The sequence below is a fragment of the Delphinus delphis genome, chromosome 13 (genome assembly GCF_949987515.2).
Source record: "Delphinus delphis chromosome 13, mDelDel1.2, whole genome shotgun sequence".
Lineage (NCBI taxonomy): Eukaryota > Metazoa > Chordata > Mammalia > Artiodactyla > Delphinidae > Delphinus > Delphinus delphis.
This window is the reverse complement of record NC_082695.1, coordinates 88,660,106-88,684,951: the sequence shown is the minus strand read 5'-3', so window position 1 is coordinate 88,684,951 and position 24,846 is coordinate 88,660,106. Positions and strand designations below refer to the sequence as shown.

Sequence of the window (24,846 nt, the reverse complement as noted above, 5' to 3'; positions counted from 1 at the left end):
GGCCCTTACTGTGGGCTGGGTACTTTTGAGATTCATAAGATAAACTCATTTAACCAATAAAACAACCCTAGGAGGTAGGAACTATTGTTCCTCTATTACATCTGAGGAAATGGAGAAACGAAATTAATCCAAGGTTGCAGAGGGAAGGGATGGGGACCCTAACCGGGAGAGGCTCCAGCGGCTCTGGGCCAGCCCGCAGCGCACCCTCAGACTGCTTAGGAAGAATTTAAGGATTTTAGTGTCTTTTATGTGGAGCTAATATCTGTATCAAGGCTCCTTCAGAAATGCCGTAATGGAGGCAGATGGAGCCCACGGTTTACGTCCTCCTCTCACTGACCTTGACCTCCCCATTCGGTCCCGTCCTCCCCCCACTGACCTTGTCCTCCTCACTCGGTCCCGTCCTCCCCCCACTGACCTTGTCCTCCTCACTCGGTCCCGTCCTCCCCCACACTGACCTTGGCCTCCCCACTCGGTCCCGTCCTCCCCCACACTGACCTTGGCCTCCCCACTCGGTCCCGTCCTCCCCACACTGACCTTGTCCTCCTCACTTGGTCCCGTCCTCCCACACTGACCTTGTCCTCCTCACTCGGTCCCGTCCTCCCCCCACTGACCTTGTCCTCCTCACTCGGTCCCGTCCTCCCACACTGACCTTGGCCTCCTCACTCGGTCCCGTCCTCCCACACTGACCTTGGCCTCCTCACTCGGTCCCGTCCTCCCCCACTGACCTTGGCCTGCACACCTCGTTCACGTTTCTCTCCCTTTCGCCCTAGACCTCGACCCCCAGCACTTTTGGCACTGGGACAGCTTTGGGGACTACGTGCAGTGTGTCCTGGCCTTCACCGGTGTGGCGGGCTGTGTCACCTACCTGTCCATCGACTCGGCCCTTTTCGTGGAGAGCCTGGGCTTCCTGGCCGTGCTGACCGAGGCCATGCTGGGCATGCCGCAGCTCTGCCGCAACCACCGCCACCAGTCCACGGAGGGCATGAGGTAGGGGCGCGGCAGGGACCCGTGTCCACGGAGGGCATGAGGTAGGGGCGCGGCAGGGACCCATGCGCACATCTGCTGCTTCGCTTTCAGTTCAAGAGCAGCTTCGGGTTAGGACGCTGGTCTTCTGACCTCTTGACGTACAAGCAGTTGTGCTCCTGTGCGACAGGTGAGGGGAAGCCGAGACCCTCCCGTGAAGCAGCTCACTGTGGGCCATGGACGGGAGGCGGGGTCCACAGATGTCTCCCGAAGGCAGAAGGTTCAAGCCCTTTAATGTAGGAAACGACGCGGCAGCCTCCTCCCCCTTAGCACCACCAAGAGCAGGTCTCAGGCGCTCCCTGCCTCCCTCAGGCACAGTTCCATTTATGAGAACATCAAAAAGCAAAAAATGCTTAGGAATTAACTTAACCAAGGAGGTGGAAGACCTGTACAATGAAAACTACGGTGAGATGCCACCTCTCACCCGTTTGGATGGTGACTGTCAGAAAAACAGAACAGCAAGTGTTGGTAAAGGATGGGCAAAGATTGGAATTCTTGTGTTCTGTTGGTGGGAATGCAAAGTGGTCCAGCTGCTGTGGAAAGCAATATGGCATTTCCTCAAAATATTAAAAATAGAATTACAGTGTGACCCAGCAATTCTACTTCTGGGCATATAACCAAGAGAATTGAAAGCAGGGTCTTGAAGAGATATTGTACACCCATGTTCATAACATAATAGCATTATTCATAACAGGTAAAACACGGAAGCAACCCAAGTGTCCATCAGTGGATGAATAGATAAACAAAATGTGGTCTGTCCATACAATGGAATATTATTCAGTCTTAACAGGAAGGAAGTTCTGACACAGGTTACTTCATGGAGTCGTGAGGACGTGCTCAGTCACAAAAGGACAAATACCGTACGGTTCCACTTATACGAGGGACTGAGGGTCATCAGATTCATAGACAGAAAGTCGAATGGTGGTTGCCAGGGGCTAGGAAGAGGGGAGGATGGGGAGTTATTGTTTAATGAGTATTTATCTATGGTGTTTTTGAGTGGGTATCTCTCTGTATAGATTTTTTTAGTGAAGTGTAGAAACTCTACCTCCCTTTGTGATATTTTTAATGTAGTATATTTTATATATGTGATGTTTCCCTCCACTTATAATTTTTTTTTTTTTTTCCCACCAACTTTGCCTCTTTATTGGCCTTTCAGGACCCAGCAGCCGGACCCTGTTTTCCTTTGCAGAGGGACACTCTTAGCACCAGGCATGGGGAATTCAGGCCTGGAAGCGTCTATGAACAAACCTTGTTCCTTCTTTTTTTTTTTTCTTTTTTTTTGTTTTTTTGCGGTACGCGGGCCTCTCACTGCTGTCGCCTCCCCCGCCGCGGAGCACAGGCTCCGGACGCGCAGGCTCAGCGGCCATGGCCCACGGGCCCAGCCCCTCCGCGGCACGTGGGATCCTCCCAGACCGGGGCACGAACCTGTGACCCCTGCATCGGCAGGCGGACTCCCAACCACTGCGCCACCAGGGAAGCCCCACTTATAATTTTCTTAAATATTTCCTCTATTCATATTTAGAACCACATCAGATAATATTGTAATTTTTGCTTCAGTCAACATAATGCACAAAACTGAAGAGGACAGGAATGTCTATTGTGTTTACCCTTATTTTTGCTTATGATGTTCTTCCTTCCTTCCTGCTGTTCCAAGATGCCTTCTTTTCTTGTTTTCGTTTTTGTTTTGTTTTTTCCTGTTTTGAGAAACTCCTGTAACTAGCCTTTAAGGGTATTTCAGGTGGTGGCAGATTTTTTTACTTTTCCTTCACCTGCGAATGTCTTGATATCCCTTTCATCTCTGAAGGATATTTTTGCTGATACAGGTTGAACTAGGTTGATAGTTCATTTCTTTTAGCCCTTGAGGAATGTGCCACTTCCTTCTGGCCTCTGTGGCTTCTGAGGAGAAACCCACTGTGATGTTTGTTTCCCCTGTAAGTAAGGTGTTGTTTTGCTCTAGCTGCTTTTGAGATTTTTTTTTGGTCTTTAGTTTCCAGAAGTTTGACTGTGACGTGTGTCTTGGTGTGGATCTGTCCTGTTTGGGATTCACTCAGCTTCTTGAATCCCTAGGGTTATACTTCCTGCTAATTTGGGGAAGTTTTCAGCTGTTATGTCTTTGAGTACTTTTTCAGTCCTGCCCTTTACCCCTCTTGTCTAGGACTCTGATGATGTGGAACGTTAGGTCATTTGCTATGATTCTTTTGTTAAGATCGTTTCTTTTTTTGTTATGGTTCACTGGTTCTTTCCGGTGTTCCAGCCACTGTGCTCTGAGAGCCCATTTACTGACTGTTTCCTTTGGTTATTGTATTTTTCAATACAGTAAAACTTACATTTGGTTCTTTACATATTTGTTTCTTTTGTGAAGCTTTTTGTTTCTTTGCTGAAACTCTCTTTTTTCATTTGTTTCAAGCATATTCATAATTGCTCATTGAAGCAGTTTTAAAGCGGCTGTTTGAAAATCTTTGCTTTTTCTCACAGTTTTGACATCTAAACACTGTCTTTTTAGAATTTTGTTTGAGATCTTCTTGGTTCTTGATATGACAGATGATTTCCAGTTTAAACCTGGACATTTCCACGTTATTTATAAGACTCTGGGTCTTACTTAGACCTTTGGTTTTAGCTGGCTTTCTTGACAGTACCCTGGCGGTGGGATTGGGACGCCTGGCAGGAGTAAACGTCTAGGATTTCCACCCTCCTCTGCTATCACGGGTGGTGGTGGGGCTGCCTTTTTTTCTGTTTTGTTTGGAGTAGAGCAGTTATTGGCTAAAGTTGCCTATTCTGCCAGGCTGCACCCTTCCTGGTCTTTTGCACAGAGAACAGCCTGTTCCTGGGGCCTCCTGGCATTTCCTGCTTCTTCAGCTCCAAGTCTGGCATTCCTGTGGCCTTTTCCCCACCTTTGAGAGTCTTGTGTTTCTGTGTAATGTCCAGGGTGTATAGGGGAGGAACAGGGAGACGATTCTGTCTTCCAAGAAGCTGAAGTTTGTGTCACACCTGATTTTAACTAACCCTTTGTTTTTGTGTTCGATCCTCTTATCTTGGGTATGGGACACATGACTGCAGCTGTCTTTTAAAAGGCTGGCCTTCTAAACCTCCTTTTATCTGACCACTGTCTCCATGTTTCTCCAGAAACATCCGCCATCTGACAGTGATGCACAGATGTTTTAATTTGCCCAGCTCATCTACTTGACTGACAGCCTTGAAGGCAAGGACTGTATCCTGTTTCTTTCTTTCCCCAGCACCTGACAGTGTGCTTGGAAAATTACAGCAGTTCAGTTCAGTAAATATTTATTGAATGAACTCATGAAGGACTAAAATAGTTGATACTCGAAATCACTTTCGGGAAAGTGAGAACACTTGGGGAAGCAGCTATGAATGTGGAAGATTTACCAGTGTGGGTACCTAGCTGATCGGGCTAGTTCTTGGAGAATTTGTGCACAACAGCAAAAGTTGCAGAAGGCCCCAGTGGGAATTGTCCCTGGTGGGGCTGTGGTGACTCAGCCAGCAAAGGCAGTGTTGGAAAGACGCCAGGCCGCACCACGGAGGTCTGTGCTGCTCTGCAGAAGCGCGGCCGTGGGCGTGGCCATCCCCTTCCTGTGTCAGGGTGACCTCGGGAGTGACAGGATGTGCGGAAGGCCCTGGTACCTGGGGCGCTGGACCTGAAAGGAGGAAGCCCGGGTGGTGCACGTGCTCCTGAGGTTCTGACTTTAGGGCGGAAAGGATGCGTGTGGTCATCAGCCTTTGGTGACCGCAGCCCCTCTCCCCCAGTGCCCTCCCCCCAACAGACCACCCGCCTGCCTGGTGGCACTGGGTAAAGGAGACAGAAGGCCAAGGCGGAAGGGAAGGGAAGGAGACTGCGGTCAGTGCCGCGAGCAGGTCGCGAGAAGGCCCGGCTGCGCGGGGACGAAGACCCGCTCCATGCCAGCCGGCGGGGCCCGAGCAGGGCCCGGAGCCAGCGGAGGGGGGCAGTCTCTGTCACGGACATGGGCACGGGCCGCTAATTCAATCAGCTTGGAGTGCAGGGTCCTCTCAAGAGCCCCACTCGTCCTCGTTAAGACGACTAACCTAATCGTGGGCCCTGCCGCTCAGAGCCGGCTCTGGGTGGAGGTGTGATTAGGTTAGGGGCCTGTTCAGCGTTGCTGTCGTGGCAGGGCTCCGTGGGAGGGTCTGCAGGGCCAGGCCGCTGGGGGCCTCTGCGTGTGGTGTGGGGTGGCGTGTCCTACAGGTGACCGGAGGTGACGGGAGGGTCACAGGTTCTCTGCTCAGCTGGAGTTAACAGAGAGGTGGCCTTGCTCTGTGTGTATTTAAAGGGCCAACACCCTTTTTCTTAGCCGTGAGCACAGACTGAGTGCTGAGAGAGAGAGTGAGTACAGGGCTGGAGCCTGGTTACAGTTTTGTTTCCTGTAAAATTTGTGCTTCTTCGAAGAAGTCTGTGTAAGAGAAACTCTAAGGTAAAGGAATTTTCACGCATTGATGGATTAAACCTGAAGCAGGTGCGTAAACAGTGCAACGCCGGCACAGGCTTCTCCCAGCGCAGCTCACGGGCACCCGGGCCTCCGCGCGTCCCTCTGCTGGGTCTTCCCTCAGCCCCACCGCGGTCTCTGCTCCATCCCTGCCAAGCTCCGTTTTGTCACTTTGTCCCCAGGGTGGGGCCTTCTTTCCTTGCTCAGTGACGTGTCTTCAGAACAGCTTGGCTGTCACACGTCAGCAAATCCGATTCCACGATCCTGAAAATGAGACTCTTACGTTTCCCTGTGCAGCCCGGGCTGGTCTGACCTGCGTCTGACCCTTCCCTCGTCCCCAGGGCCAGCACGATGCCACCCGTGTGTTCAGGGAGCCTGGATGCCCGCTGGAGCCTGAGCTGTGGCGAGCATGGTTGCCCCCGAGTGTCCAGCCTGTCACGTTGTAGCCTGATTCCTACGGGGCGGATCGCGGGCTCCTGGGTGGGGCGAGGAGGGTGGGGCTGTGAGGAAAGCGCCCCTTGCGCTTTCCACATCCCGGCCTGGAAGAGAGAGGCTGGGGCTCCCTGTGTGCACTTAGCAGGGTCGGTTCAGCCCAGGTTCAGACCAGAACTTGCCCCGACACGGGACCCTCCGGCCGGCTGCATGGTCAGCCCCCCTCGGCATGGACACAGGAGCCTCCTGAGGTTGGTTGCTCCCGTCCCAAGCAGAGGACCAGAGGCCTTCCTCCCTCTCCTGCACCCAGGCCCGGACTCAGGACTTGGTCTCAGGGCTGCCTCTGCCCCTCGTCCCCACTTCCCAGCAGCCGCTCTGCGTGGCCTGACCCAGCGTCCTCAGGCATCCATCCAGGGAGCCCGCCGGGAGGGCTGCTTCACCCCCCGACCTTCTCTGATGGAGAAGCCCTGGACCCGCTGGGATTTGGGATTCTCAGAGCCCTGTGGTCAGGGCCACCACAGATCTGCTGCAGGACACTCAGCCTCAACTTGCTTCAGACAGAAGACTGTCAGGAGGTGTAAGAAGGGAAGGGGCTGTGAGGTCCTGTCTGAGGGCCAACTTCATCTCCTGTGGACCTGCTTGGAAGGGCCTACCCATGACGCCTTTAGAGGGTGTGAGCCCACGCGCACAGGTGTGTGCACACGCTCACATGCACACACTCGCACAAACGCACAGATTCTCAAACATACAGACGCACATGCACATATGCTCACGCACACACATGCACACACTCATTTTCACACACGTACAGTTCTTGGAGGAAATGCAAGAGATACTTGATGATTTCCCTTTACAAAATGTTAAGTGACTGTTGCTTCTGAACCAGTACGAGAAAGTGCTGTCGCTTTTGAAATCATGTTACTAATTAGTGCAGAAGTTCCCTCCTCCTTCCTCCGCGTTTTGGCCGGATCCGAAGATGTTCCCCAACAAGTAATTACTGGAGAGCCAGGGGGCGGGTGGGACTGGAAGAGGAGGCCAGCTGTGGGGAAAACCATCCGGGGAACCGGTTACGATTGAGGAGGGGGAGGGGCAGGCGGGAAGCCCGGGAGCGAGCAGGGGCCACGAGAGGAGGTCGTGTGTACGCGCGTGCGTGTGTGCGTGCGCGGCCCCCGTGGTGTGGTGGGGATGCCCCAGCCCGCTGCCTTGTCCCAGCGGGGACACTTCCTGCCTTGACGGAAAGCGTCCGGGAAGTGTCCACCTGGTCCGGCCCCGGCGCTGCCCTTGAACCTGGAGGTGGGCGCCTGGAGCCTTGCCTTGGCTGCTCGGGAATCAGGGTGGCGTCTCCCCCGGGGGCCGCACGTACGTCACTTCTCAGCCCCCACTCATCTTCCTCTGTCGTCCTTGACACGTAATCAGCCCACAATGGTGTGAGCGGAGAATGCCATGCACGTGGTAACAGCGCACGCCTGGGCTCCCACACACGCACACGCCACACACCCCTGCACATGTGCGCACACGCCACACCCAGGGTCCAGTCGATGGACGAGGAGGGCAGGAATTAGAATTCAGCAAAAGCCCTGGAACTTAAAAGAAAAAAAAAACTTCATTGAGATGTGACCTATCACACCATCGCCATTTGAAGTACGCAATTCAGTGGAGTTTAGGACTTCCAAAGAGTTGTGCAGCCGTCACCACAATCTAATTTTAGGACATTTTCGTCACCCAGGAAGCAGCCTCACACCCATCAGTACTCCCCGTTTCCCCCACCCTCGCTGCCAGGCCTGGGCAACCACTGGTCTGCTTTCCGTGTCGGCGGCTCTGTGCTCGGGGCACGTCATGTAAATGGAATCAGACGATGCGAGGTCCTTCGCTGCGTTCACTCTGCATAATGTTCCCAAGGTCCGTCCACGTACGATCTGTCAGCGTCCATCTTTTCTAAGGTTGGATAATATTTCAGTGTGCGGACAGATCAGGTTTTGCTTATGTCTTCTTCAGCTGGTAGACATTTGGGTTTGACATCTTTTCGGCTGTTGTGAACAGTGCTTCTGTGAACATTTGTGTACCAGTTTCTGTGTGGACGTATGTTTTCCTTTGTCTTGGGATACACCTAGCAGTGGAATTGCTGAGTTGGTGGCTGCACCATCTTCCGTTCCCACCAGGGGTGTTCGGGGGTTCTGGCTTTTCCACACCCTCACCAACGCCTGTTACCCTCTGACCCCTTGATTGTAGCCATCCTCGTGGGTGTGAAGTGGGATCTCCTGTGGCTTTGATTTGCGTTTCTCTGGTGACTAATGACATCAAACACCTTTTCCTGTGATTATTGGCCATTTATGCGTCTTCTTTAGAGAAAGGTCTATCCAGATTCTTTGCCCATTTAAAAATTTGGTTAGCTGTCTTTCATTGTTGAGTTGTAGAGATCTTTAACTGTTCTTACAGATACATGATGTGCAGATGCCCTCTCCCGCTGTGCGCTGGCTTTTCACGCTGCAGCACGAGGTTTGACTTGGATGGAGTCCAACGGATCTTTTTAAAAAACTGCTGTGCTTTGGAGGTCACACCCAAGAAACCGTTGTTTCTTGTGACCCACGGTCACAAAGACCTACTCCTGTGGGATGTGTTCTGGGTAGGGTTTGAATTTCGGGGAGCTTTGGATAGGCGGACAGGAGGGTAGGTGTGGCCCGGGCCGGGAGGTGGGAATGAGGCGCGGCCGGGGAGGTGTGTGGGCTGCTGGCGGGGCCGGGGTAGGCGCAGGGGTGAGGCTCTCACCTCGTGGGCACTGGCCGGGCGGAGGCTCTCTGGACGGCCGGATGGGGCGAGGATGAGGTGAGAGGTATTTTAGGAATAGTCATCTGCCTGCTCACTTGGGGAGGAAACATGCTGGAGCCAAGAATGAGGCACCGGGGGCCCGGATTAAAATAGCGCGAGGGCGGGGAGGGCCAGGCATTTGAGGCAGCAGCTGGGGTGGGGCCCGGTGTGAGGGGGGGCCTAGAAAAAGGAATCCAGCTTCCCGGCGCCCCCTGAGCTGGAGGAATGCAGCCTGGGGACAGTCTCCTCTCCCACCCAGACCGGCTTCTGCAAGGTTCTCTGAGCCCTGCGCCCCCCGCATCACTGGAGCCCTGGGCCAGCTGAGCCCTCTGTCGAGGAGGGGTCTTCCTGGAGACCCAGCCGTGCGCAGCAGGCGAGCTCCGGACGTGGTGTCCACGAGGACGTCCCTGGCCTGCTGGCCAGTGGTAGCCAAGCCTCGGGGCCCGCCCTGCCCGATAGCTGTTGAGGGTAAAGGATGACCTAACACCCGTGTGGGGAGAATGGGCCTGGGCTCGGCACACGTCCACAGGGCACCGCAGGGTCTGGGGTGACCAGAGGGTGCGAGGCACGAGCTTGTACGTCCAGAGCGCCCTGCACGAGGGCTCACGTCGCTCAGGCTGGCACTGGTCTTCTGCTTAGACGGGCCGGGAGCAGCCTGATTAATATTTGCCCCGAGCCCTCGACACGTGGGGCTGGTGGTGGGGCCTGTCGGATTCCTGCCCCCGGGGCGAGAGCTGACTGTGGGCCGGGCCTGGGGAGGCGCCTGGGCAGCTAAAAATGTTCGTGTGCGTCAGGCAGGGCCCAGCTCTCTGCAGTGACCTCACGTCTCCACTTGTGGGGTGAAGGTGCACCTGTGCCTCCAGGGCCCAGACGGACACCAGCCCGGGCCAGGCTCCAGCTGTGCCTTCTGCCGCCCCCTCCCCAGCCCTTCCCACAGTGTAAGGCACTCGCTGTGTGCCCTTGGGCAAGCCACCGACTTCTCTATGCCTCAGCCTCTCCTCCGTGAAAGGGGCTGCACAGGCCACTCCGTGTTGTTTGTTTTTGGAGGGGGGGGGTCTTTGGGTCTCCTATTAAGTTCGTACCTCTGGGGGAGACTGTGCCTCAGCTCTTAATTCTGTAAAGTGGAACTAGACTCATTTATGACTCGTTGGTTCCCTTCCTGTCTTCATGGCCTTTTGCAGACATAGCGGTTGCTTGTGGGAGCTTCTCCTTGAAATGCTTGCTCTGTGGGTGTGGGTTTTCCTTTGAAATGGAGGTGCTCCGAGCTGTGGAAAGCTGGGAGCAGCCTCGCTGGCAGGCTGGGCATCTCTGTAGATCAGATGGGTGGCTCCGGTCTGCCCAGGTGCCCGCAGCCTCCTGGTGCCACCCGGCCACACTGGTGCCCAGTCCCCCGGCGCACACCGCTCCGCCGCAGCTGTCACTCTGGTGCGTTTCTCCACCGTGTCTTTCCCCTCGGGTGCAGCTACAATCCGGACAGGACGGATGGAGCAGCTCTGGGTGCTGGAGCAGACGGATTGACGTTTTGTTTTTTCACATCTGCCAGCCTGGACTCCAGCGCAGCCCCAAGTCCAGAACGGTGTGCTGGGTAGAAAGCTCTGAGAGAAGCCGCTCTGCCTGGTCTGAGGGGCAGGAAGGGCTCTCCTCCAGGACCTGCGGGGCACACCACCACCCAAGTCCCCGCCTGGCCACCGAGGGCTGCCCACACAGTGCAGATACGAATAGCGCCGCAGTGGTTTTGAAAACTGAGCTGAAATTGAGCCGTAGCCCCTGAAAACCACCCAGAACTTGCAGCTTGAACTCAATTTAACCGCGTCGGTTCCCTGGTAGAACATAAAACACGACGTTCTCCACAGGACTGAAGCAAGACAGTCTCCTTACGGAACGGTAAAAACGTCTAGGATATAAACCCAAGTTACTCACCACGAAGAATAGGAAAATCTCAGCAACTCTCAAAAGACAATCAACAGACAACAAAGAATCGAGAAACAGTCAACTAAGGTGACACAGATACTGGAATTAGCAGATTTTCAAGGCACTAGTGTAACTGCTCTAAAGGGCAACAGCAGACGCTCTTTAAATCAATGCAAAGACGCACCATCTCAGGAGAGAAATAAAAACTGTAAGAAAAGCCAGCTCGAAATTTTTAAATTGAAAAATACAATAGCTAAATAAAAACTACACTTCAGTAGTTCAGTAGTAGAATGGTGACGACAGAGGACGAATTAATGAACTTGAAGATCAATGAAAGTCTGAACAACAGAAAAAGTGAAAGTCTGAACAACAGAAAAAAAATCGGGGGAAAAACAGAGAACAGACTCAGGGACAGCACCATGAAATCTAACATTCGTGTCACCTGAGCCCACAGGAGAGGGGAAAGGCTGGTGCAGAAGAGAATGCTGGAGAAAGAACGGCTGAAGACCTCCCAAACTTGATGCAAGATCACCGTACAGCTTTAAGATGTTCAGCAAGTCCCAAACATGCATTACATCACAAACTGCTAAAAACCAAAGTCAAATAAATGTGGAAAGCCAGAGAAAAAGGACTGATGATGTAATAACCTGGAGTTTTAAATGCAGAGTTAGGTATCAGCTAATTAGAAACAAAAGTCTTTGAACGCCATGTGGGTCAACCCGACAAGCCAAGCGAGACGCGCTGGGCTGTTCAGATGGGTGGCCGGCTGCGGGGTCGACGGGAGCCAACCTCTGGGCCTCCCCGGGCCCTGAGTCATTCTCCTGATTAAGGATCAGGGGAGCCTCCAGACGCTGTGGTGCAGGTCAGGGGAGCTGTCCACTTCCTGTCCCGGTTCTGCACGGTCGGGCTGACACTCCTGTGGGCAGAGCAGGGGACATGGACATCCCTGCACTGGGCCATGGGCTCCTCGCCTGGTTTTACTGGTAAGAGCTGACCTGGGGTCGGAGGCCGCCCAGCTCTGGGGTGAACCGGGGCCACCTCAGGGGCGCAAAGTGCTCGCCCTGCCTGGGGCACAGACGGCTTCCAGCCTGGTGTCATCCTGTCCCTGAGGGTCCTCTCCTCCGCCCTGTGACAGGCAGCCCCCCCTCAAGCCGTGGTCTGGTTTAGTGAGCCACGCAGTGTGTGCCTGCTGTGGGAGTGGGTCTGATTTAAACACTTTATGCAGGAAAACATGATGGTGCTCATGCCCGTTACCTGGCAACCAGGCGTTAGATGCTGTGTGTGGAAAGGTGTGTGCAGACGTGAGCGATAGATGACACGGGGCCGCTCTGTGCCACACGGACCGATCTCAGACTTCGAGAGTGGCACCGATGACCAGGAATGGAATCGCCCTCAGGCTGTGTTTTGAGTGAGGGGCCTGGCCTGGAGGGGATTCCCAGGAGAAGCCTGCATCACCCTGCTTCGCCCGGCAGCCTCTGGTTTCCTGCTCAGCACCCCTGGGTGCAGGTGTGGGGGGCAGAGGGCCGCCCCTCCCAGGCCAGTTCTCGTGCTGCAGGGTCAGCCTGTGGGACGCGGCATGAGGAGGTGGCGGTCTTCCCTCCCGTCTGAGGCCACAGCGTGTCTCCCGAGGGACACACACCTGATGTGCCTGCAGCCAGGAAGGATGGGATGTTTGTGAGGCCGTGTGGGCTCGGCCCCTGTGCCAGCCCCTCCCCTGCTCTGGAGAGCTGAGGCTGCTCCTGCCGAAGGGCCTTCCTGTCCTTGCGGCCATGCACGCGGTGGCTTCATGGCCAGGACAGGGGGCCTGGCATGTCCCCTGGCCCCTGGATTAGGACCCCTGACCACTGGGTTATGTCTCCTGACCCTGGGTTATGTCCCCTAGCCACTGGGTTATGTCCCCTGACCCCTAGATTTTGGCCCCTGACCCCTGGATTATGCCCCCCGACCCGGGGGTCGTGACCCCTGATCCATGGTCTGTGAGCCCTGACCACAGTTCATGTCTCCACAGCATCAAGATGGTCCTCATGTGGACGAGCGGCGACACCTTCAAGACGGTCTACTTCCTGCTGAACGGTGCGCCCCTGCAGTTCTCAGCGTGCGGGCTGCTGCAGGTGCTGGTGGACCTGGCCATCCTGGGGCAGGCCTACGTGTTCACCCGCCACCCCCTAAAGCCGGCCCCCCACGCAGCGCACCCCGCCAGCGCCAAGGCCCTCTGAGGCAGCCGGGAGGATGAGGATGCGGGACCACGGGCCGTGGGCTCCGGCCAGGCCACCTGTCCTCCCCGAGTGGGGCAGGTGGGTGCTGCGGCCCCGAGACAGGGTCCCAGCCATTGGGTCTTGCTCAGCTTCTGTGGCTCTCAGGGGGTGATGGGGCCTGGGTGCCGACGTTGTGCTCTGTTATCCAGGACTCGTGTGAGCAGGTTTTCCCCCCAGGCTGGGCGCCTGCTGCTCTCAAAGTGACGGAAAAGCAGGTCTCCTCTCCCACTTTGGCTCAAAATACTGCTGGCTGGAGCCTGGGTCATGTTCATATACCAGGAGGAGGCCACCCTGGGCCCTGCAGGACCGAGGACCTCAGGAAACCTCCACATCTCAGCCCCCGTGGCCTCGACGTGGCTGATGGGGCCAAGGGGGCCTGCAGCTGGGCTGGGGAGCCCCAAGATGGGAGAGACGGGGGGCAGGAGTGAGAAACGGCACCAGGAGAGCCCAGGTCCCAGCCCACGGAGCCCACAGCCTCAGACTGGCTGGGGGTGACTCCCAGCAGGGTCGGGCCTGGGACACGTCGGGGTGAGGTACCAAAGCATCACAGGGCTCTGGTTGCTAAACCCTAGGTAGGTCCCTTTCCAGGGCCCCCAGTGGCCTCGCTGCTCCGCCGGCCCCTCCTGGGCAGGCTGCCGTGGACACACCGTCTCCAGCCGGGCTCTGGCCAGTGTGAGCCCCGGGGTGTTGGGAGCGGGGCCTGGGGCATGGCGGGTGCAGCAGCCCCCGGGGCTGCCTGGGAAGGGGCAGACCCACTGGCCATCCCCCCGGAGGGCTACCGCACAGGCATCCCTTTCCTCTGGGAACCGTGTGCTTGCAGATATGGCCTTAGGTGTCTGTCTTCCAGGCCTGGAGATGCCTGCGGGTCAGGGCAGGGGACAGCGAGGCAGGTGTTCCCCCATGCTGTGCAGGGCATCCCTGCCGCCACCCTCCTCCTGTGCAGCCCTCCGCATCCGCTGTGCCTGGCGGTGGTGGGGTGCTGGTCTGACACTGGTCCCCCTTCGGTTTACACGAGCATCTCAGCCGTGCCCAGCGGCCCTGCTCCAAGTCCGGGCCCCGCAGGGCAAGTGTTTAGATGCTTCCGCACGGCTCCCGCAGGCGCTTTCCTTCCCCCAGGCAGAGGGGTGGCCCTGTAGCGTCCACGGTCCTGGGGCTGGTGCCAAAGCTGCAGCGTCCGCCGTGGCCAGTGCACGGCGTGCGGAGCCGTTTCCTCCTCCTGAGTTTTCCTCAAAAACTCCTGAATGTTTGAGGATCCTGCTTAGTTCTCTGGCCTGCAAGACGCTTTGAAAACGTTTACTTTTTAAAAATGAAAGGAGATGTCTGTAGCAGTCATTGCCTCCAAATTAACACATTACCAGTGCAGGGGTGACCTACATGCCACGTGTGGGAGCACTGCTGGTTCTGTCAGGGCGGCTTTAATTCAATAAACTGCTCATGGATCCAGCGTGGCCTTGTGAGTGGCGTCGGAGTGGGGGGCCAGGGCAGAGTAAAGGGCCGGTCTCGTCCTCATTCACCTCAGGGGACCCCAGGGAAGGGCTGGGCCAGCGTCTCCTCCGTGGGGGACAGTTGTGGCCCCTGTGAGACCGGGGCTGCTCCCTCAGGCCCCCGGGGACAGTGACCGTCCTGTGCCAGCAGGGCCAGGTGGGGGGAGGTGGTGGCGCCCTGGTCTCCGCCAGTTCACACAGTTCCCTTAACAAGGGGATGCCTCAAAAGGTTGGGGAGTGTCTCCTTTCAAGGCCAGAAGAAGTGTTTCGAGGAAAACGGGTAATTCTGTGTAGCAAGTAGGGTTGGATCCCTTTGTGCCGAGCAGTTCTTTTTTCGTGGAGAGTATTTCTGCTGAGGGCAAGACCAAAAAATCAACAGAGTCGAAATACATGGAAGTGATATATTTTACGTTTTTTCAGCGAGTCACCCCAGCCTGTGGCGCTGGCCTTGGAGAGTCTGAGGGAGCTGATCAAAGGTGGTGACTCCGATGCGGCCGCCCCAGGCAGCAGGGAGCCTCGGTGTGGACCCTGGAGCCCCTGTGCTGAGTCACGCAGGACAGGGGTCCTGCTCTGGGGGTAGATCTTGTTTTCCTTCTGATAATGTGTTAATTGAAAATAACTATTTTAATTAAAAAATTAATGCCGTAGAAGTTCAAATACTAAAAAAAACAAAAAACATGAAGGTGCCTTTTGGGGACTTCACTGCTGAGCCGGGAAACAGCACTGAACAGGCTCCCGTGTTCCTCTGGGGAGCGAGCCCTGGAGCTGCCCTTCAGACACAGAGGAGAGAGAGCTGTTTCACAGGCCCAGCTGCTGCCCCGAGAGCTCTGAACCCCGAGCTTTGGGCACAGCCATCCACCGGGGAAAGGGCAGACGTTTTTAATAGCCCCACGAGAAGCGGGGCTTCTAGTGAAAAAAATATAGGAAGGTGACTTTTCCCCCAAACCCTAAATGCCCTGTTTATTTTTATAGCTCTTCCTCTCAACGAGGATAGCATTTTGGAAATGGGAACAAAATGGTGCTGTTGCCCCAGCTCCTGGGGTGCGTGAGAAAGTTCATCTCGTTCAGTTGAGCTGCTGAAAGCTCTGAGCAGATAAAGAGCTGCAAACGGTGCCGGCACCCTGCCCACAGCTCTCGAGCTGCCCTCACCACCCCAGCCCCGGTATCCAGCTGGCCAAGAAGAAACTCTGTGCGTGTGCGCGCGCGCGCGCAGAGGCGGGGGATGCATTTTCCCCAAAGATAAGGAGTACAGGAATTGGGGCTATTTTGGAAGCAAATATGGGGGTTTCCAACCCTCAACATTGACGGTGGAGCATGTTCAGCCCTGGAGCTGCCCTGTTCAGTCTGAGTGGCACACGCGGGTCAGCTGGGGGTGGGGGAGGGCCCGTTAGGGCCCAAGGGAGGATGCACAGCCTGTGCAGAAAGCAGCCCTGAGGGGAAGGGGAGCGCTGGCTGATTCCTGGAATGTCACAGACGCAAGTCACCCCCTAAACGCTTTGCAGACGTTTTGGGGTCAACCAGACAGCTCTGGCGGGGACCAGGATCCTGCATCTTGGGGCTGTGGAGCCAGAGGGTTCTTCCGGATCACTCTGGTTGTACCGATGGGGAAACTCAGGTGCAGAGGGGTGTGCCTGGCCCACTCAGCCTGCCCACTGGTTTGGTGGCCAGATCAAACCCAGTGCCCCCGCGTGAGCGAGTCGTGAGTCGGCGGGAACTGACCCTCGCTCTCGGCACAGCACTTGGGGGGTTGAGACAGCTGCATTCGCAAACTCAGTCTCCTGTCCTCCCTCCTGCAGTGCTTTCGAGCGTTTTCAGTAGGTGGCCAAGGAGGCAGTGATGGCAACACCACGTCTTGCAGGAGACGCACAGAGCTGTCCCATAGGAGTGTCTCCAGTCTGGGTTTCCTTGACATGCATGAGGGAGCAGGCCGGCGGGGACCTGGCCAGTTCCCGGCCCCCAACCCAGATGGGCAACCGAGGCCACAGCCAGCGGAGCCTTCCAGAGCGCAGCCGGAGGGACGGTGTGGGGGGGGTGGTCGGGGTGGCGGTGGGGAGACGGAACAGACAAGCCAGCGGCTGGCGCTCCGCCCGCGTGGTGGGCAGTGGGTGTGCTCCGCCCCTCCCCACACACCCGCGGTTCCCAGCAGGATGGCCGACGGGCACCCCATCCCGTGACCCGAGGTGGCCTCTGGTCTTGCAGGGCGCCTGGGTGCCCTCAGAGCCACTGCGGGGGGGGGGGGAGGACAGAGGACAGCTGCCTTGGGTTACTCCACCGCTGACCGAACCCTTGGAGGGAAAATCGGCGAGGCCTCCCCGCCCCGCAGGAGGAAGCGGTTCTTCCCGGACGACCAGCCGTGCTGGGTGACGAGCGAAGTGACGAGCACAGATTCCTCTGGCCTCCAGAGAAGCAGCTCAGTCACCCCGGGCGGGGCCGGGGGCCGGGCTGCCCGAGGGGAGGGTGGGGCCGGCTGACGTGCAGGCCTTCAGCTTTGCCGGGCATTTTCAGGGGCGAACAGATGAGGAGGGATCCCGGAAGATCCCCACGGAGCTTGTGCCGGGGAAGGGAGGTCAGAGGTCAGGGCTGGGACCTCCCTCTCCCGAAGGAACTGGCGTGCTGTGAGCATCAGTGTCATACCTCTGTCCCTATCGCTTGGCAGCGATGTGGGCTTCTGCAGGCGTGATGAGGAGACCCCCTCTGATGGGCATGGCCCACTGTGGGTGACACGGCGGGCGCAGGAAGGGACTGTGCCCTCTCCCAGCCCCACTGCGCCCCACCCCCACCAGTGACGCGCAGGGGAAGGTCAAAGTGAGGCCTGGGGACGAGCTACAGGCTTGGAGCTTCTGGGATCGCTGAATTTACTTTTAGCTGGCCATCACGGAGTCAAAAGTCCAGAGGCAGAAGGAAAGCGGAGGACAGGCTGGTGACGCTCCTTGGAGTTCAACTCCAAAGCACAGGATGGCTGTGACCCCCCGATTCAGGCCGGGGTCAGCCCCGGGCCAAGTTCTGGGCTGTGCGGAGCGAGCAACATGCACGGCAAAGGGAGCCGGGCCCCCAGAGTCGTCCCCGTCCCTCCGTGCGCAGCGGGAGGCGAGAATGCGGTTCTGGTCCTGGAGCTCCAGGGGAGCAGCCTCTTCGCCGGTGCCGCGTCCCCGCCGGGTCAGGGCGGCCCCGCGGATGCCCACAGCGCGGCCGCGGAGTCCCCGGTCGGGCCGGCACCGTCGGGGCCCTGCGAGCCGTCGTCCTCCGCGGCGGAGGCGCAGGCAGAGGCGGAGTGCGTGCTGTCCTCGCGCAGGGCGGGCTCGGGGCTGGCGGCGCGCTGCTGCTGCTGCTTGAGCTCCGAGTAGGAGCGCGAGAAGGTGTGGAAGATGGAGGTGACCGGGAAGGCCATGAGCAGGATGCCGCTGAGGATGCTGCTGAGCGCCACCACCTGCCCGGGGAGGCTGCGCGGCACCATGTCGCCGTAGCCCACGGTGGTCATGGAGATGACGGCCCACCAGTAGCTGGCTGGCACGCTGGAGAAGTCGCGGCGCGCGCCCAGCTCGCGCTCGGCCAGGTGCACGAGTGGCGCAAAGAGGGCCATGGCCACGCAGAGGAAGAGCAGAAGCAGCCCGAACTCGCGCGCGCAGCGGCGCACGGTCAGGCCGAGCGAGCGCAGCCCCAGCGAGTGGCGCGCCAGGCGCATGACGTAGAGCACGCGCAGCGCGCGCAACAGCCGCAACACCAGCCCCGCGCGCTCCAGCAGCTTGTTGCCGCCTGCGCCCGGCCGCGCCGCCAGGCCCACGAGCAGCGACACGTAGAAGGGCAGGATGGCCAGGATGTCGATGATGTTGAGCGGTGTCCGCAGGAAGGCACACTTGCTCTCAGCCTGCAGCGAGCGCAGCAGGAACTCGAAGGAGAACCAGGCCACACACACCGTCTCCAGCACAAATAGGTTGCGGCACTTGGGGGAGCACTCGCCCTGGGGGGGGAGAAGGGGACACGTGTTGGGGGCAGGGAGGCCTGTCCCTCCCGGGCTGCCCTTCCTCCTGACGCCCACCCGTGCACATGTGCCACTGTAAGGGCAAGGGTTGTACACCAAAAAAGCCCAATTCCTGTAAAAAGAAAAACAACACAAAAATTTACTGGGAGGTTGGCTTCCCACAGGACAGCAATCAGAGCTCAGCGGACCAACTCCCCAGCAAAACCAGAGAAAATCGTTAAAAAACAACCACTTAAAGTCTCTGGAAACACTCCTGAGGACAACAGAAATTGACAAATGTATTCAAGAAAATCTGTGGAAATTGGTTTAAAAAGGAGTCTTTGGTATTTGAACCGAGACTCCCCCAGCGTCCCAGCTCAGCGAGGAGGGGGCTCCAGTCCAGAGGCTGCAGCCACCAACGCGGGGCTCCCTGGTCCCGTGGGCTGAGTCCCCGGGGAGTGCGGCTGGGAAGAGGGGCACCTGCTCCCACGCAGCCCCCACCCCTGCAGTGGAACGGAGGCTGTATCTTGAGAACGCCGGGACCCCCAGAGCCCTCGCCCCCGCTTGTGAGGGTGGTTCCACGCCAGGAGAGACGACAGAGAGGACCTCAGCCCGCTGGCTCCCCATCTCTCTGCAGGGCAGTCAGCTCAGAGAATAGGGGTCACCAAGGAAGGAGCTTGCCACTGCCCCACCCCCAGGCCCAGAGCCCTGGCACAGAGATGCTGTGTAGCGGAGACGCAGACTGTAAGTGAGATGCCCCTGATCACTTCCAGAGGAACCGACTTCATTTGCAACAGAAAGTGGTGAAGTTCAAACCCAAGGGTGCTCTCAAGAGTGGTAGAGGTTGCAGTGAAGGAAAACAAGAGGACGTTTGTGGACCTAATGACACAGCCTAGGCTGTGGGGTGGCCAGTTTGCAGGAGAGAACTGGGGTGCAGAACTGGAGGAGCCCTCCTGGAGTCAGAACGAGTATCAGCTGACCTCAGAAACTGTTCCATCCTGAGAGCCGCAAAGCGGCTGGATTGGCTGCTAGAGGAATTTATGCCCAAGGGCAGCTGAAAACAATAGAGCAGTCAGCCAGCAATCAGAGGACTTTCAAAGTTCCCTCAGGGAAACAGACCCAAGTGCTACCAAAAGCAGTGTCCTCCCAGGGTGACTGGGCCTCTTAGAGGAGCAGCGCCAAGGGCTGAACATGTGTGCGTGCGTGCGTGCGTGCGTGTGTGTGTGTGTGTGTGTGTGGGGCAGGGGGCAGGGCAGGAATGGACTTGACTAAAATAATCCAACCAATCACTAAACAAGCAAATGACAGTAATGTGCCCTGAACTGGGGAACAGGGGAAGGCAATATCCAGTGTTCCTAAATTGTATTGTCTAAAATGTCTAGTTTTCAATAAAAAATCACAGTGCAGGCAAAGAGACAGTGAAGTATGACCCACACATCAGAAATCAGGCAACAGAACTGCCAGCGAGAGCGACCCAACGTCAGATTGAACAGAAAGCTTCAAAGCTGCCCTTATAAACACATTCACAGAACGAAGGAGAACTTGATTAAAGAAGTAGTGGAGGGGCGTCCCTGGCGGCGCAGCGGTTGGGAGTCCGCCTGCCGATGCAGGGGACGCGGGTTCGTGCCCCGGTCCGGGAATATCCCACGTGCCGCGGAGCGGCTGGGCCCGTGAGCCATGGCCGCTGAGCCTGCGCGTCCGGAGCCTGTGCTCCGCAACGGGAGAGGCCACAGCAGTGAGAGGCCCGCGTACCGCAAAAAAAAAAAAAAAAAAAAGAAGAAGAAGAAGTAGTGGAAAGTATGATGACAATCCGTTCCATCAGATGGAGAAGATCAATAAAGAAAACTTTAAAAAGAACCAAGTGGAAATTTTGAAGTTGAAAAGTACAATCACAAAAAATTCACTGTAGGAGCTCAGCAGTGGATGTAAACTGTCAGAGACAAGGTTTGGTGAACTTGAAGATCGATTGCTGACGATTACGCAGGCTGAGAACAGAGAGACGCAAGGATCGTGCTGGAACCAGGGAATCCAGGTACCAGCAGGAAGGGGAGAGGAGAGGAGGACAAGAGTGTTCGAGAAACCGTGGCTGAAAACTTCCAAATCGATTGAAAAACAAGGACCTACACACCCAGGAAGCTCACTGAGCTCCAGCAGGGAAAAGACATCACAGGAAAAATGCTGACCGCCAAAGACAAGGAGGAAACCTTGGAAGCAGCAGAGACAGCGACAGGTCACCTGAGAGCTCACTCTGGCGAGATTACGCCTACATCTCAGCAGAAAGCAGCGGGCAGTGTGTTCAAAGTGCTCAGAAGACACCCGAGAATCCTACATCCAGCAACGCTGTCATTAAAAAAGGAGGGTGACATAAAGACTTGCCCAGATAAACAAGACTGAGAGCTGCCTTACAAGAACTCGAAAGGAAGGTCTTCAGGCTGGAAACCAGTGATCCCAGAGTCTTCTTAGATGTGACACCAAAAGCAGGAGCAAACAAGATAAAATAGATGAATTAAACTGAATCAAATTTAAAACGTAATCGCTTCAAAGGCCTGAAGTGCTCCTCTTCAAAACCCTTCTGTTCAAGCCCTGACTGTTAGTACCTCAGAAGGTGACTTTTTGGAGATGAGGTCTTTAAAGACAGTCCGCAGAATGGGAGAATATATTTACAAATCATGTACGATAGGGACTTGTATCTAGAATACAGGAAGAATTCCTACGACTCAACCATAAAAAAGACAAACAGGGCTTCCCTGGTGGCGCAGTGGTTGAGAGTCCGCCTGCCGATGCAGGGGACACGGGTTCGTGCCCCAGTCTGGGAAGATCCCACATGCCGCGGAGCGGCTGGGCCCGTGAGCCATGGCTGCTGAGCCTGCGCGTCCGGAGCCTGTGCTCCGCAATGGGAGACGCCGCAACAGTGAGGCCCGTGTACCGCAAAAAAAAAAAAAAAAAGACAAACAACCCAATTTAAAAAATGGGCAAGGGATCTGAATAGACCTCTCTCTGAAGAAGATACACAAGTGGCCAAGAAGCACATGAAATGGGGCTCAACACCGTTAATCATCAGGGAAGTGCAGATCAAACCCACTCGAAGGTCCCACTTCACACCCACCAGCACGGCCAGAATGAAAGAGCAGACGACAAGTGCTGGAGAAATCAGGGCCTCGTGCACTGCTGACGGGAACATGCAACCGTCCAGTCACTTTGGACAAGAGCCTGGCTGTTCCTCATACAGTTCCTCACATGACCCTGCAATTCCACTCCTAGGTGTGAGCCCAGAGAAGTCAACATGCACGTGCACAAAGCAGCTGCACACGGATGTTCGTGGCCGCACGACTCACAACTGGAAACAACCCAAATGTCCATCCGATGATTAATGGATCAGCAAAACTTGGTAGCGCCGTACAAGGGGACATTACTGGGCCACGGAAAGGAATGCAGCGCTCGTTCCTGTTACAACACAGACGAGCCCTGAAGATAGTTCAGAGTGAAAGGATCCAGTGACACAAGACACGTGCTGGGTGGTTCTGTTCTCACGGATCCAGAACAAGGAAATCTATAAAGACAAAGTTGATCCGTGGTTGCTTGGGGCTGGTGGGGGGAGAGATGGGGCCGGGCAGTGAGTACTGAAGGCACTGGGTCTCTTCTGCGAGGTGGAAATGCTCTAAAATCTGACGGTGGTGACGGCAGCACAACCCGCGAACATATGAAAACCCGCTGAATCGTACACTCCAACTGGGCAAACTGTACAGTGTGTGGATTATATATCAGCAAAGCTGTTTTTTCTTTTGTTTTTGCAGTACACGGGCCTCCCACTGCTGTGGCCTCTCCCGTTGCGGAGCACAGGCTCCGGACGCACAGGCTCAGTGGCCACGGCTCACGGGCCCAGCTGCTCCGCGGCACGTGGGATCTTCCCGGCCCGGGGCACGAACCCGTGTCCCCTGCATCGGCAGGTGGACTCTCAACCACTGCGCCACCGGGGAAGCCCAGCAAAGCTAATTTTTAAAAAAGACATTAATTAATCTCACAGAGTATGGCTGGCTGGGTGTGGACAGTGAGTGAGGACCCCGGTGTCGGGGCTCCGTGTGCAGGGGCGTCCAGAGCGGAAGCCAGAGAGTGTGCAGACCTCCCCAGCTGCCCCCGTCTGGCCACGTCTCACCTTTGACCCCGAGCCCCCAGCCAGCCCAAGTCCCCTCCCCAGGTTACCTCTGTCACTGCTGAGGAACAGAAGGAAAGGTCAGGAGAACACACCAGACTCAGTGGACGCCCCTGATGCTCTCTGCTGTCAGTCTCGGCGCGGCTCACACCGGGTGTGAGGGGACCCGGGGCCTTGCACCGCCCCCACCTGGCTCACGTCCCTCTGAGTCCCCGCCCAGCAAGAAGTGGTGCGCTTCCGTCGCCAAGCGGACCGGAAGTGAGGACCCGCCTGGTGCTCCCAACGGGGAGCAGGTCGTGGTTCAGAAGACATTTGCAGCGCTGGCCTCGGTGCCCTGAGGGCGCAGAGGTGGGCAGGACCCCGCAGGGCTGCTCCCCAAGCCATACACCAACGTGTCAATGGGGAACCTGGGGCACCCCGACTCCCGCTAACCTCTTCGATTTGCACTTTCTGAGCCAGCCGCCCAGTGCCCAGGGCGCTGTGTGTGTATCGAGCGGAGCCTGGCGTTCTCACTAATGAGCTGTCTGAGCCCAGCGCCTTGGCCTCTACGTCAGTCACCCTCCCGGCCGTGTGCTTACTTCCCCGCGTGGCCCCGGAAGGTCACTGCTTTCGCATAAAGCCCTGAATGTCACTGGGCAGGTCCATCCTCAAACAGAGGTGCTGGCGGCTCCAGCTGGATGAAGGGCTCCCACCCCACCTCGGTCTCGGACCCGCTCGTGGGGCACACGGGTGGAAAAGCCGAGTCCACTCCCGAGCAGCGAGGGTGGGGGTGGGCGCTCCAAGCCCTGAGGGCGAGCCTGGGGCACACCCTTGTCAGGCTCTGAGAGGTTACAGCGCCTCCCCGGCGGCGCTGATGCCCCGGGCCTCTGACCACCTGGCACGGGGCGTCCCGCTGGGCCTGGGGCCTTAGGACACAGCAGCTCCAGGATTTAGGCAGGAAGGCGCAGCTGGGGCCGTGGGGACTGACAGGGTTGGAAACCTGGGCGGGGGAAGGGGACCCGCTGGTAGGTGAGCGGGAGGGGAAGGTGGAGCCCCAGGTCGTACCTGCCTCACCTGCTCGGGACTCTGATGACCTCAGCCCAAGGGGTGCTTGGGGGTCCCGTGACCCACCGCCCCAGGAGCACCCCGACGACGCCCCCTCGTCCAGGCCGACCTGGGGCTCTGGGTCCCCCGTCATCCCTGGGCCAAGTGCAGCCGCTGGCCCCCCTTCAGGTGGGCTGCGGCCACGTGTGCTGGTGGGGGAGGGACAAAGGCCCCCCGGCCCGCCCGCCCCGTGCTGGAGAAGCGACCCCAGCGCTCCGGCCTGGGGCCAGACCCATCCAGTGGGTCCGGGAAGAGGCGCGTACTGTGAGCGCCTCCCCTCACCCCCTCAAGGACCAGCCAGGAGGTTCACTGGAGGCAGCTATGTCTGGAACTTTGAGTCCAGAAAATGACGCTGATTTATCATAATTTGACACATCTGGCCTGTTTGGCCAAAACTGGGTCAGCGGTAAATCTATGTTCCGCTGGTTCACCCACTTCTGAAGGCCCCACTGCCTGCACTTTCACTGACGCCGGTAATTAGGCCATAGCTGCCCCGCACGGGCTGCTGTGCGCCGGCCGCGGGGTGATGCCGCCCCTGCCCAAGCCGAGAGGACCTTTCACACCCCACCTGCCCGGCTCGAGGCTGGGGGCCCCAGTCGTCCGCTCTTCGTGCCCTCCGCTCCCCCCGGGGGCTGACCATCAGGGCCGGACGGGGCGTCTGCTAACGGCTGCCGCCCCCCAGCTGTCGGGGTGGGAAGGGAGGGCTCGGGTCTCGGGGGCTTGTGGGGGACACAGAGACTCCGGATCGGTCGTTTCTGGAGGGAGAGAAGGTGGACCCTACACCCTGGGACGGTCGCAGGCAGTGGGGGACCTCCGTGTCTGGTCTCGGTGGGTGGGACCGTCTCACCTCCACACCACCCTTCGCGTCCCCCGGGGGTGTTCCCATGAGAACCGCAGGGCCACCTCTGACCCCAGGAAGACGGCCTGGAACGTGCCAGAGCCACTCAAATGGACCAGCGACCCCCAGAGCCCAGGGAAAGGGCTCCCCCTTCAGAATCACAAGCACCTTTCGGCTCCACAGAGGAAACAGGAGCAGCAAAGGGAATCCCAGGACCCAGAGCCCCTTTCTCTGGCTGGGCCGCTACCACACTGGAGCCCTGACCCCCTCTCGGCCCCTCCGCCTCCGGCCACCCGTGGGTGCAGGGAGCTGAGGGCGCAGCATCTGCTGTAAGGAACCCCTGGGCTCCGCAGGCTAGACCACGCGCGACCATCACAGGCCCGCCACTCACCGGGACCAGGTGCAGGGGGTTCTCACTGGGGGTGCAAGAGCCGGGCTGGGGGTGGGAGG

General features: G+C 57.5%; 2 protein-coding genes across 5 annotated transcripts in view; one reads left to right on the top strand and one right to left on the bottom strand.

The window, feature by feature from the left end:
* Positions 1-14,549, top strand: part of SLC66A2 (solute carrier family 66 member 2) — a 47,781-nt gene extending 33,232 nt beyond the window's left edge. For 2 of the 3 annotated variants that reach the window (XM_060029270.1, XM_060029269.1), the window contains 2 exons: positions 771-987; positions 12,637-14,549. In XM_060029270.1, the coding sequence (XP_059885253.1) occupies positions 771-987; positions 12,637-12,844 (425 nt within the window). In that variant the 3' untranslated portion in view covers positions 12,845-14,549. The remainder of the gene's footprint in view (positions 1-770; positions 988-12,636) is intronic. The other variant, XM_060029271.1, reaches the window with a different exon arrangement.
* A 2,972-nt stretch (positions 14,550-17,521) lies between these two features.
* KCNG2 (potassium voltage-gated channel modifier subfamily G member 2) overlaps positions 17,522-24,846 on the bottom strand; it is a 71,831-nt gene continuing 64,506 nt past the window's right edge. For both annotated transcript variants that reach the window (XM_060029268.1, XM_060029267.1), the window contains one exon: positions 17,522-18,325. In XM_060029268.1, the coding sequence (XP_059885251.1) occupies positions 17,525-18,325 (801 nt within the window). In that variant the 3' untranslated portion in view covers positions 17,522-17,524. The remainder of the gene's footprint in view (positions 18,326-24,846) is intronic.